The sequence below is a fragment of the Ascaphus truei genome, chromosome 2, assembly GCF_040206685.1.
Source record: "Ascaphus truei isolate aAscTru1 chromosome 2, aAscTru1.hap1, whole genome shotgun sequence".
In the NCBI taxonomy this organism is placed as follows: Eukaryota; Metazoa; Chordata; class Amphibia; order Anura; family Ascaphidae; genus Ascaphus; species Ascaphus truei.
In genome coordinates, this window is record NC_134484.1 from 483,076,064 (window position 1) to 483,089,599 (window position 13,536).

The following is a 13,536-nucleotide window of genomic DNA, read 5'->3' on the forward strand; positions in this document are numbered from 1 at the left end:
CACAAGGTGCAAACCATTCATAAGCCTCAAGAATAGAAAGGCCAGATTAGACTTTGCCAAAAAATATCTGAAAAAGCCAGCCCAGCTCTGGAACAGCATTCTTTGGACAGATGAAACTAAGATCAACCTGTACCAGAATGATGGGAAGAAAAAAGTATGGAGAAGGCTTGGAACGGCTCATGATCCGAAGCATACCACATCATCTGTAAAACACGGTGGAGGCAGTGTGATGGCATGGGCATGCATGGCTTACAATGGCACTGGGTCACTAGTGTTTATTGATGATGTGACAGAAGACAGAAGCAGCCGGATGAATTCTGAAGTGTATAGGGATATATTGTCTGCTCAGATTCAGCCAAGTTGATTGGACTGCGCTTCACTTTACAGAAGGACAATGACCCAAAACATACTGCGAAAGCAACCAGGAGTTTAAGGCAAAGAAGTGGAATATTCTGCAATGGCCGAGTCAATCACCTGATCTCAACCTGATCAAGCATGCATTTCACTTGCTGAAGACAAAACTTAATGCAGAAAGACCCACGAACAACTGAAGATAGCTGCAGTAAAGGCCTGGCAAAGCATCACAAAGGAGGAAACCCAGCGCTTGGTGATGTCCATGCGTTCCAGACTTCAAGCAGTCATTGCCTGCAGAGGTTTCTCGACAAACTATTAAAAATGAACATTTAATTTATGATTGTGTTAATTTGTCCAATTACATTTGAGCCCCTGAAATAAGGGGACTGGGTATGAAAATGGTTGCAATTCCTAAACGTTTCATACGATATTTTTGTTCAACCCCTTGAATTAAAGCTGAAAGTCTGCACTTCAATTGCATCTCGGTTGTTTCATTTAAAATCCATTGTGGTGAGTACAGAGCCAAAATTATGAAAATTGTGAAAATTGTGTCAGTGTCAAATTATTTCCGGACCTAACTGTACATAATAAATAAGATGTAAATAAATAAACTACACTGAGAAAATTGCCACATTAAGGATACAATACTACTCATCAAATGTGACTAGACAGAGAGACACATATGTATCTCAATGATAGAAACAAATGTATATGAAAAATACATAGTATTATATAACCTGAGAATGGGCAAAGGAATAATATAGCTTAGAGAAAATGTTTTAGATCCCATTCTGTATTAATCCCAAAAGGGGATAGAGTATTAAGTGAGTGGATCCAAAACATCTCACGCTGATTAAGCTGTTTAATTCTATCACCCCCTCGTGTAGGAACAGGTATAGATTCAATCACTGGAAAATGAAAGGTGGACAAGTTTCCCAATGTACAGTTTGTAAAATGTTTGGAAACTGGGAGCATCTGATCTAGTTTTTAATAGAACGAATGTGCTCCATAATTCTGATCTTCACTGGTCTGATTGTCTGCCCAACGAATCCTCGACCCCAAGTGCTGAAAACATTTTGGAGCTACTAATGTTCAAACCTCAATAACAATAATATCCTCAATATAACCTTAGACAAATGATTTTTTTTATTAGAACAGGTATCTTATAATTGTATGCATGCTTTAAAATTATTTCCCAAAACATTGTACACATTTCAGTCCATTTTTAAACATACTGAATAAAGACAAGTGAGGATGTAAGGGACACTTACCACAAACAGGAAATGCATCTATTTCTTCCTTTATTGGGGTCACATGTTCCTCAGTGTTCATCTCTTCTTTCTCAGACTTAATCTCTAACCTCTCCAGCACGTTCACTGGGAAACCTGGCAACAAGAATAGGAAAATCCATCATGTAAATCTGGGAGTGGGGGCTCTTGTGATTTCACCTCCTCTGATATTGGTATAATATAATACCTCTTGTAAAGAAATGTATTACTAGCCCTTCTGGCAGAAAATGACAGAGGTGAAGATATATTATCTTCTTACCTGCTGGTGGTTCTATAAGAAAACCAGATTAGTTTGGGTGTTTGACTCACATAACTGCAAAATAACCAGATATTCCATCCTTGCAGATTTGAAAGACACCAAAATATCTTCTCTACTCACTTAAATAGTGTGGATCCATGCTGGCAGTGGGCAGTGCTGCTCTGGAGGTGCTGGCAGTGGGCAGTGGTCCTCTGGGACGTGCTGGCAGTGGGCAGTGGTCCTCTGGGACGTGCTGGCAGTGGGCAGTGGTCCTCTGGGACGTGCTGGCAGTGGGCAGTGGTACTCTGGGAGGTGTTGGCAGTGGGCAGTGCTGCTCTGGAGGTGCTGGCAGTGGGCAGTGCTGCTCTGGAGGTGCTGACCGGAGGTTACTTAATCTATATGTGTTGGGTTTTAGAATGTGCCTGTATATAAAACAGAATTGGAATGATCATTTTTTTGGACAAATATGCAGCATTTAGTATCAGCTTTTTCAAACCTAAATTATTAACCCCAAAGGAGTCGGAGAAGACAGGGGCACCAAAAAACACATATGGTCCATTCGCAAATAGGAACTTAATTTCAAACACTGCAAAACTTTAATGGCTCAGGATTGTGTCACAACATAACCATCTAGAAAAGTATAAAGAGAGACGGAGATTAGCAGCCAAAAGACCAGTAAAGTCCTCATAGTGTAACATAGTAACATACTGTACAGTTCCATAGTATGAATAAAAAGCAGATACGGTACATGAGTGAGACTTTCATATCTTCTATGCTAGGGGGAAGAATGCTAAATAGGTTGGAGGAGATTTTAAACTAGGATGGAGGGGGGAGGGGAATAAAACAGATAATGAACTAAATGGAATAGGAGGAGGATACAAGGGGGTATAGAGGTGGAATGGGGGCAAGTGCGAGTTTGACAGGCAGTGAGACACCAATAATAAATACAGATAATACTAGAAACTTCTAAAGACTAAACCAAGTGGGCGCAGAAATGAAGGAGCAGATAAGATAATAGTACAGGCTGAAAAAAAACTGAAATGCATGCTTGCTAATGCAAGAAGCCTGACAGATAGAATGGGGGCGCTTGAATTAATAGCTGCAAGGGAGCAGTATGATATCATAGGCATTACTGAAACAGGATATCATAGGTGGGATGAAACTCATGACTGGATAGTTAATTTAGAGAGTTATTCTCTTTTTTCGCAAGGATCGAACAAATAGAAGGGGAGGTGGAGTATGTAAATATGTTAAACCGGATCTTAAACCTATTATAAGGGATGATGTTTATGAAGGGAATGATGAAAATGTAGAGACTTTGTGGATAGAAATTAGCAGTGGAGGTAAAAGTATAAAGAAAATGTTTGTGGGAATATGCTACAGTATAAACCACCAAATATCTGCGAGATTGAGGAAGCTAAAACACTTTTGCAAATGGAGAAGGCATCAAAACTAGGTCATATTTGCATAATGGGGGATTTTAATTATCCAGACATAGACTGGGGCAATGAGATTAGCATTACAACAAAAGGGAACAGGTTTTTGAGGGTGCTTAAAGACAATAATACGACCCAAATTATTGAGGAACCAAACAGGAGAGGGGCAGTACTGGATTTGGTCATATCAAACAATGTAGAAGTAATAACAAATATTCAAGCCCTGGAATATTTGGGTAACAGTGATCATAACATGGTCTCATTTGAAATAAATTATCAAAAAATAGATTTCTTGGGTTCAACAAAGACCTTAAACTTTAGAAAGGCAGATTTTAATCAACTGAGGTCTAATCTACAAGTAATACAATGGGATGATGTTTTTGCAGGGAAAAATGTAGAAGATAAATGGGCAGTCTTTAAAACATTGTTAGAAAAGCACACGTATCAGTGTAAACCCTTGGGTAATAAATATTAAAGAAATAAGTCAAAACCAATGTGGCTAAATAAACAGGTAGGGGAGGAAATGGACAAGAAGAGGAAGGTGTTTAGATTCTTTAAGTCAGAAGGGACGGAGACATCGTATCAGAATTATAAGGAATGTAATAAACATTGCAAAAGGGCAATCAAATTACCAAAAATGGATAATGAAAAAAGGATTGCAATAGAAAGTAAGATCAACCCTAAAATGTTCTTTAAGTACCTTAATAACAAAAAAATTAGAAAAGAAAATCTAGGACCCTTTCAGTGTGAGATGGGTAGGCAGATTATTGGAGATAAGGAAAAAGCAGAGGTTTTAAACAAATTCTTTGCCTCTGTGTTTACCAGGGAAGAATGAAGTTCAATAGTAGTGCTGCAGGAGGAAGCCACAACCTCCATATTAATGAACAATTGGTTAACTGAGAAAGAAGTTCATAAGCGACTTGAAAAAATTTAAGTAAATAAGGCACCTGGCCCCGATGGCATACATCCAAGAGATCTCAAGGAGTTAAGCTCAGTAATAGCCAAACCATTATATTTAATATTCAACGACTCCATTTCCACAGCCTCAGTACCACAAGATTGGCGTAAAGCAGATGTGGGGCCTATATTTAAAAAGGGAGCTAGATCACAACCGGGAAATTACAGACCTGTAAGCCTGACTTCAATAGTGGGGAAACTACTTGAAGGTTTAATACGGGATAATATTCAGGAATATCTAATGGAAAACAAAATTATTAGTAATAGCCAGCATGGATTTATGAAGGATAGATCACGCCAAACTAACCTTATTTGTTTCTTTGAGGAAGTAGGAATTTAGACCAGGGTAATGCAGTTGATGTGGTCTACTTAGATTTTGCAAAGGCTTTTGATACGGTTTCACACAAGAGGTTGGTGTACAAAATAAAGAAAATTGGACTCAGTAATAATATAAGCACCTGGATTGAAAACTGGTTAAAGGACAGACAACAGAGAGTTGTCATAAATGGAACTTTTTCAGGTTGGGTTAAAGTCGTGAGTGGAGTACCTCAGGTATCGGTACTGGGACCCCTGCTTTTTAACTTGTTTATTAATGACCTTGAGGTTGGCATCGAGAGCAAAGTCTCTATCTTTGCTGATGATACTAAATTGTGTAAGGTAATAAAATCAAGAGCAAAATGTAATTTCTCTTCCGAAGGACTTGGAGAGACTGGAAACGTGGGCAAGTAAATGGCTGATGAGGTTTAATGGAGACAAAACATTAGAATCCGTAATATCCCGGAAACTATCCCTATGCATGGCCTGCGCCCCCATCTCAACAGATTATTTAAAAAGATTGATCCATCGCTGGACGAAAAAGAGATTGAGATGGACAGGATCCACAGGGCCTTAGGCCCTAGATCAGAAGAGCCCAAGAGATGCATGGACGTGATCGTCAAGATGCACCACTACACCACTCAAGAAAGAATCATCAGGTGCTGCAGGGAAAGAGGGGACATCCACTTCGAGAACAACCTCCAAATATTCAACGATCTTGCTAAAGAAACAGTGACCAGATGGAGAGACCTAAAACCAGTGACTTCCCTCTTGAGAGAGAGGGGAATAAAATACAGATGGGGCTTCCCATTCAAACTAATGGTCATAAAAACGGAAAACAATTCGTCCTGAGATATCCAGAAGAAAGTCCAAAATTCCTACATACCCCGGGATTATGCCACCTCCGGACAGCACAAGTCCAAGGCCCAAACATCAGAGACCAGAGCGGCAAGAAGTCCCCCACACACCTCAGAATGGTTAGCCTCCCAGAATAACCAAAGACCAACAAGCAAGAAATAGGAGCCGACCCCACCACCCTTTACACCCCCATCTCCTGCTCAGCGACCTACCGAAGTTCCCAGCCTCAACAAAAGAAAAGAACCAGAACCACAACGAAAGAAAAAAGATCCAATCAAAAAAAAAAACACAAACAACAAGCAAAAGATCCAAATAGAAACATAAGAAGCAGGTGCTACCTCTCCACTTGCGGGACATCATGGGAGCCACCCAGTCTTGGGGATCAGAAGATCAACGCAGAGTACATCCGTCCCACGAGTGGCGGGCCTGGCGGTGAGTGCAAAAAAGGAGATCCGGATTGGAGAGAAACACGTGGGCTCCAGAGCTCCAAGCGTGGCTGGAGTCCCAAGCGCTGCAGGAGATCGGGCCTATTCCAATTCCAACAAATTAGGCATTTCCTCCTGTCCATCCCTAGGAACTCAAAATTTCTGTAGCTGACCAACCACGAGCACTTATGCAAAAAGGAAAAATACCAAAAAGGACCAATAAAGATGGATTTACGCAGTGCTAGAATCGGCGGGGTCCACTACAGACCATAGTTATATGACCAAATGGACCAGAGACCTGGGGATGGAAATTGACCGAGAAGACTGGGAAGATATCTGGGATAATGTAGCAAAATCCTCCATCTGTACAGCCACAAAAGAAAACATATAAAATAATATACCAATGGTATCTCCCACCAAAGATGCTAGAACAGATCTTCCCAGAATCCTCTGACCAATGCTGGAGGGCATGAGGCCAGGTAGGCGACATGGCCCACATATGGTGGTTCTGCTCGGCAATACAAAAATACTGGAAGATGATCCATTAGATTATAAACGAGACCACAGGTTTAGAAATCCCCCTGTGCCCCCTGGTATACCTGCTGGCCAAACCAGTAGAGGAAATAAGCCACCCTATTAAGCGCCTGATATCGCATATTCTGACAGCAACCAGATGCGCGATAGCAGCCGCTTAGAAAAAACCATTGCCTCCATCCAGGTCAATGGTAACAAATAGAATTAACGAAGTGATGTTGATGGAGAGGCTCACGGCCTTCCTTAAACACTCCACCGAAAAATTCCACAAAATATGGGACCATTGGCTAGAAGCCTAATAGAAGACAATATAGGCCAGATAAGTAGGAGTTCGAGTAGCTCGAGACCTAGGGTTGGGCCTAGAAGGAAGGGAGATAGACAGCAGAAATGAGAATGACAGAGGCTCGCTGCCCAGGGAGCCAAGCCAAACAGGACAAGATCATTGGTACCCTACCGCCCTCCATTTTACTTTCTCTTCATTTGTTGTTTCTTCCATCCTCTTCTCTTTTCTTATATTAAAATCTGATGTATAAATCTAAAATCAGTTTGGGTTCCACGGTTCCCTCATGAAATAACTGTATGTATTTACAATTGTTTGAAAACACAATAAAAAATGTAAAACGTAAAAGAGACACTTGGGTTACAGAAGGTGTCCATGGAAAAGATGGCGATAGAATTACAGGATATACTCAAGAAACAGTGGTCTCTCGCGGATGAATTAAACTTGCACAAAAGCCTAGAAGTGGAAGAGCTTGAAAGACTGAGAAATTAGATTACAGTTCTGCAGGGAGAGAGAGAGTATGCAAAGACTTTACGGTCAGTGGTTAAAACATTGGAGTCTGAAAAGATGAAGTTGGAGAAAAAGGTTACAGAATTAAGACAGAGTGAGGCTCTGCAGACCAGTAAAGTTCAGGTTTCTCCAATACAAGAAAAGGTATTGGCTCTACCCAAGCGTCTGCATCCCAGAGAGACTAAAGCCCATAATATAGTGGGTGCGCTTGCTCCGCTGTGCGTGCAGCAATTATAATTGGCTGTGGTTAGTCAGCCTTTCTATATTAGGGCCGCACACACGCACGGCAGTGAGCGTGGAGCCAGCCGATCGGGGAGAAGACAATGAAAAGTAAGTTTTCGCGCAGCTCAGGGAGGCTGCAATGTGTGTGTGTGTGTGTGTGTGTGCATATATGTATCAGAGTTGCACAATGTTAATACTTTATTCTCACAACGTGTCCTTTTTAATTTTTAAACTATATAATAAATTATTAACTTACACACACACACACACACACACAAGCCTGTCGCTCACAGCAGCACGGACCGTACACACAAAAAGTGTGCGTCACGTGCACCAACGTTCACGTATGAAAACTATAAAACAAGCCAAATACACATGAAGACAAAGGCATTAGTGAATAATCAAAACCAGAAGACTCCTTATCTGATGAAGCTGAAAAGATAGGATGTTCTCTGGAAATGGATGTAGAATCCACTGTTCTGGTATTAAGAATATTGAGTTACATGGAAGAGGAGGCAACGAAAACCCATTCTGCAGCCTAGAAAGCACGGTAATTGCCCCAAAGGAAAAAAAGCAAAGTGACTGGTTGGAGTAAAAAGGTGCTTGGGAAAAGATGTCTCACCGAGGAGAACCAAGCCCATGGATCCAGCCGGAAGGTGGACCCAGAAAAGATTGGTGGGAAGGATGAAAACCTCTTCAATTGCAAGTCGAGAAAGAAGAATAGGAGTCCGAAAGACTCCCTTGTGAGGCCGAGCTAAAAATTGCATGTGTGGAATCGTGTCTGGCCTCGCCTACAGGCCCCTCCGTCACACGGTTACTACTTGCTAAGTTAGTTTTTTTTTTTTGTTGTAATGCTGCTGCCCATGTAGGACAGGGAGGAAGACTAGGGCGGCCTTCATCCTGGCTGGGGTAAGTAGAACTTTAATTTATGTCATGCTGACTGGATAAAGTTTTATTTTGAATGGGCAAATGAGCAATTATCCAGATCTTATTAATAGGGATTTTGTCCATTATTGTACTGTATGTGTTGTTTTTTGGGGGGGAAGAGGGGGTGAGTCGTGGGGTTGTTGTATTTTAATATTTCTTGGGGGTGAAGGGGGTAGTTGCCCCCAGGGTGGGTGGTTAGGCCTCTCAGGTAGGTAGCGGGAGGGTTTAACTCCCTCATTACCATAGAACTCACTATGGTAGTGAAGGGTTAACTCCACCCGCTAGCCACCCGAGAGGCCTAACCACTCACCCTAGGGCAACTACCCCTTCAATCACCCCCAAGAAAACAGTTACTCTGGTTACTTCTTGCGTCACTCGTGGGTGGGGCATAGGCTGGCAATGTTCGTACTCGGGATACTCTGTGATAGCTACGGAGTATCAGACTGTATTCACAGCTCACAAGCCATAAGAGACACAGCCCTACGCGTTTCAAGGATATTCTCCTCTCCGTCAGGGGCGCTGTCACAGTGAAAACTTATCACGTCTGTAAGTGATTTTTAACCATTTATTTTGCTATACAGTAAAGTCTTCACTATGGGCTTTGCGCACTTTTCTTTTTGCATCGCCCACATTTTTTACAGTGTGTTTGTTGCTTTTATTTGGAAACTATTTTTTTAGATTGGGCTATTTATTATTGATATATCTGTTTTCATGTGTGGGTAGATATGTAGAAAAAGGAATGAGCACTGAGGATATAGAAACCAAGCTGGCAGCAGGTAAAAAAATATATTAGTTAACAGCCCAAATCTACAAAACAGCAGTAAAATCCTAGATCCTATCCTAGAAGGGGATTCTACTGCTGTTTTCAGATTTGGGCTGTTATGCCTAATAAATAATATATGTTTTACCTGCTGCCAGCCTAGTTTCTATATCCGCAGTGCTCATTTCTTTTTATACATACTGTATCTACTTTTTTCTCGGACTGACAGCACACAAAAGGAGCAGAAACCTTTACCTCATTGTCGGGTGTGAGTATACCTCCCTGATGTCAGTAACTTTGTTCGCTATGTCGTAGCCAGTGTGGTGCACCGGAGTTAGTCTGTTGAGTTCAGAGCTGCGGGAGTGGATGATTCAGACCTGCGGAAGGTGAATGCAGACACTGTGCAAAGATGGACAGTGTACTGGAATAGCCTGCCCATCTTGGAGCTACGGGGATTGACGGCATAGCCTTGTGTAAGTGTCTCGTGGATGCGGACTCCACGCAAAGACAGTTAAGGTCAGCTGCATTCCCTTTTCCCATTTATCTGGACCCCGGGCAGCATTGAGCCAACGTGGTTCTTACCAGTGAAGCCTGCATACTACAGGGTGACGGGAGCAGACACGTTGGAAAATACCGGACACGAACCTCACGCCACAACATACAATGTTAGCTGCACATATCCCCATTCAGAAGAACTTTGGGCAGTTTTACAAGTGATTATACACGGTTACATGCACCACACAATACTTGGCTACTGGATATATTGGACTTAAGATTTGGCTTTAAGACCTGTTCCATACTATTGATTCATCCCTGCCTGGGACTTATTGGATTATTCATAGGATCCACACCTGCGCTGTTCGCTATTAGAGCGCCCATTTGGGATTCATTTCCCTCATTCCTTCATGTGTGGGTAATCTATTTGTGATAAACACGTTAATGCAGAATATTTTATTTGTATTTATTATACACACCAGGGTATGAGCGCTAGCTGGTTTGTTACACTTATTTATATTCTATAGGGGTCTTTTACCCTATATTTTGAATATTTATACATTTTAAAGTTATCTATGTTTATCAGCATCTTGTGATCCCATTGCCTATAAAAGCCGTGCACGGAGATGCAGCGCTCTCTGTGCCGCCCTTACAGACTGCGGGAAGATCGCAGCGGTAGAACTTAGAAAAAGGCTGAGATAAGGACACAGTTACCCCGAGCGGTATTGGCATTTTCCTGCCTCGTGGTTTGTGACTTGCGGCAACCCCATGCTTTAACTTGGGGTGTCTACACCAGCCCCACACAAAGGGCATTATCTCCAGAATATATCAGAGTTTATCCTCTATCAAAAGCAACCAAACCCCCGATAACTATATGGTATCCTGGGAAAAGGATCTTAACGTCTGTATAGATCTCGAAATCTGGAAAGACATCTGGGAAGCTGCTTCCAAAAATTCATTGTGCGTTGTGATAAAGGAGAATATTTACAAGTTAATATTCAGATGGTATATGACTCCTGCCAGGCTGCACTCTTTTCTCCCAGGTGTTTCCCTCTGTGCTGGCGTGGCTGTGGTGAAGTGGGGAATATACTGCATATATTCTGGTCATGTCCCAAAATCCCACAAACATGGATGGAAGTGTTCACCTTAATACACAATATTCTAGAAATCACTGTCCCACACGACCCAGTATATACAGTATATTGCTAGGAAACCAATGGCCAATATCTCAAAAAAAAAAAAAAAGCTAGAGTTATATCCCAAATTTTAAACGCTACACGGTGTACAATTGCCAAAAATTGGAAACAACCTGCCCACCCCCCCATCCTTAAACCAAACAAATAACAAAATTTGGCATATAGTCTACATGGAAAAACTCTCAGCCTACCTGAAAGGCTCTACCCCGCAATTCTGAGATTTGGGCACCTTGGCTCCGCAATGCAGGTATATCCCCATTAAATTGTTGTGTACAGTGCTATATTGTTACAAATGCTACCCCTCCCCCGTCCCTGATCTCCCTCTCCTTTATTGTTTCACAACCAGTTTATTTGTATTATTGTATCCCCCCTTTTTGTGTTGTATGTTTTCTTTACCTTATTTTGTATGTATAAAAAATGCTCAATATAAAAAATTTAAGTAATAAATTACAACAATCGCAATGGCGACGGGTGACGTCATCGGTCGTGTCTTCGTCACTATAATCGCAGCCTTAGAGTTGAGATTATCTGGGTCGTGTAACAAGAAATTTCTAAGCAAATTCCCATCCGGCAAAGGTTATCCCATAAATAAGTGTCTGTAACATGTAACCCAGCTAAACACACTATTCGTATGGTCACTATAACACTGCCATAGGAAGAGTGTTCACAGGAGAACCAATTGTGCAGCTCCGTCCTGTCTGATTTAACCCTTGTGACATAGTCCAAAGATGTTAGGCAGCTTTCTGCCCAGTTTTAGGTCAGAAAGTGCAGGAATAGTTCAAAATGATCCATTCCACAGCTTCACATTAACTCAGACTGCTGGATGGAAAATCCAGACCACAGATTACAATGGGTCTAGTTCTCCCTCACCTGCTCTTCTAATCACTTGCACAGGTATTTAGAACAGAGAGGTTTGCATTTCAGTCTCTCTCCTTAGAGCCTGGAGGCTGGGGGTATCGCTGCTCCCCGGAATCCAGTTCGGGGTGGACGGCCCCTCCAAGTATCACAGTACCAGAGGATTTGCCTGGACACTTGGGACCGTGTTCCCACCACGAACAGATAAGACAAAACAAATGTTTATTGCTGTTGCTAAAAGACTGTGCTGTATCTAGTGACCCTAAATGAGAGGGCATTGTTTTAAGCTGGGGAACCAGGTTAGTTGGCCCAGTTAGTTCGCAGTTAGAGGCTGATTCTGATGTGTAGTTAGTTCCCTGAAAGGGATAGTATTTCTTTATATGATTTGGTTTTTATTTCTTAAAAGTGACACTGTGTGAAATGCTATAACACTGATATGAGTAAACCGCTGAAGGTTAAATGTCTGAGTACCTCCTGCCTACACATGTTAAAGCTGCAGTACCTTACTTGGATGAAAATAAAGCAGGCAGAAGCCTGAGTTAAGCAACGTAATACTTTGCATGTTCCTGTTTGTTGTATAAATAACCCTAGAAGACTGTGTCGGGAAGAACCCAGACAGACGTCAGCGCTACAAAAGAGAGGCGTTTGTCACACCCTATAGTGAGAGCTGGTATTGAAGAGGTTAATCCAAGCCTAATGAAGAATAAATATAATGTGCTTCAGCACTATGAGCAGGTATCCAAATTGTGAAGGGAGCGATTTTCAGGAACCCCCCAAAAAGGAAAAAACACAACAATAGTGTAATAAAATCACACAATAGAGACCATGGTATGGACCAATAAGCCCAGAATTTATAAGGTAAAAACATATAAAGGTATCTTTTGAGGCGGTGTGGTGCGTATCAGGATGGGCGATAGCCTGGCCTTCCGGTTTGAGACTCCCTCGATCCGATCACGGTAGCCGGCGTCTGACGTCACATCCGTCGAAGACGAACAACTTCCGGTAGGTCGGAGGGCAGGAACAGATGGCAAGACGGCACGAAAGACTCTTCACCTTTGTCTCCAAGACAGGAGCGGCTGCATGCGGTGTACAAGATCTTGGATGTGACGTCAGACGCCGGCTACCGTGATCGGATCGAGGGAGTCTCAAACCGAAAGGCCAGGCTATCACCCTTCCTGATGCGCACCACACCGCCTCAAAAGATACCTTTATGTGTCCACAAATGATGTACATATTGTGAGTACATTTTATATGTTTTTACCTTATAAATTCTGTGCCTATTGGTCCATACCATGGTCTCTCCTTGCTGTTTTACATGAATGCAACCGAGTGAACATCCTCCAATCCTGTTTTCCTGCCAAAACGCTGACTCTTCACTTACCTGTTGTAAGTAGGAGATTTATTTGAGCCAAGATCCTATATGTTCCACTATTGTGTGATTTTATTACACTATTGTTGTTTTTTCCTTTTTGGGGTGTTCCTGAAAATCGCTCCCTTCACAATTTGGATATCTGCTACTGCCTATGAGGGAACTTGTACAAATTCCCTGTGAAGGTTGAGAATATTCTTACTCACCTTACAAGTCACTGATTATTATTATTTTCTCCTCACTATACTGTGTTTTAGCGCCTTTCTAAATCACTTGGGCTTAATTGACTTCAGCACTTTGAGGCATCGGCGCCCACACTGAAACCACAACGTTCATCTTGTTCCCTGGCAGTCCTGTACTCCCGCCTACACTGAGACTGCAGGGGCCATCTTGGTGACTGGCGTCCTGTCTATAAAGAGACAGGACTTCCTCCAGGATGTTGCCAGAGCATAGTTCCTGTTGATCTTCACCCTGCCTTGTTTCCAACCTGTGACCCCGACCTTGCGCCTCCTCCTT

General features: G+C 42.1%; 1 protein-coding gene across 1 annotated transcript in view; it reads right to left on the bottom strand.

Annotated features, from left to right (window-relative positions):
* Nucleotides 1-13,536, bottom strand: part of LOC142488026 (uncharacterized) — a 130,706-nt gene that overhangs the window by 6,216 nt on the left and 110,954 nt on the right. Inside the window, 2 exon segments of the mRNA XM_075588371.1 lie at nt 1,626-1,739; nt 2,023-2,303. Coding sequence (XP_075444486.1) covers nt 1,626-1,739; nt 2,023-2,041 — 133 coding nt within the window. The 5' untranslated portion in view covers nt 2,042-2,303.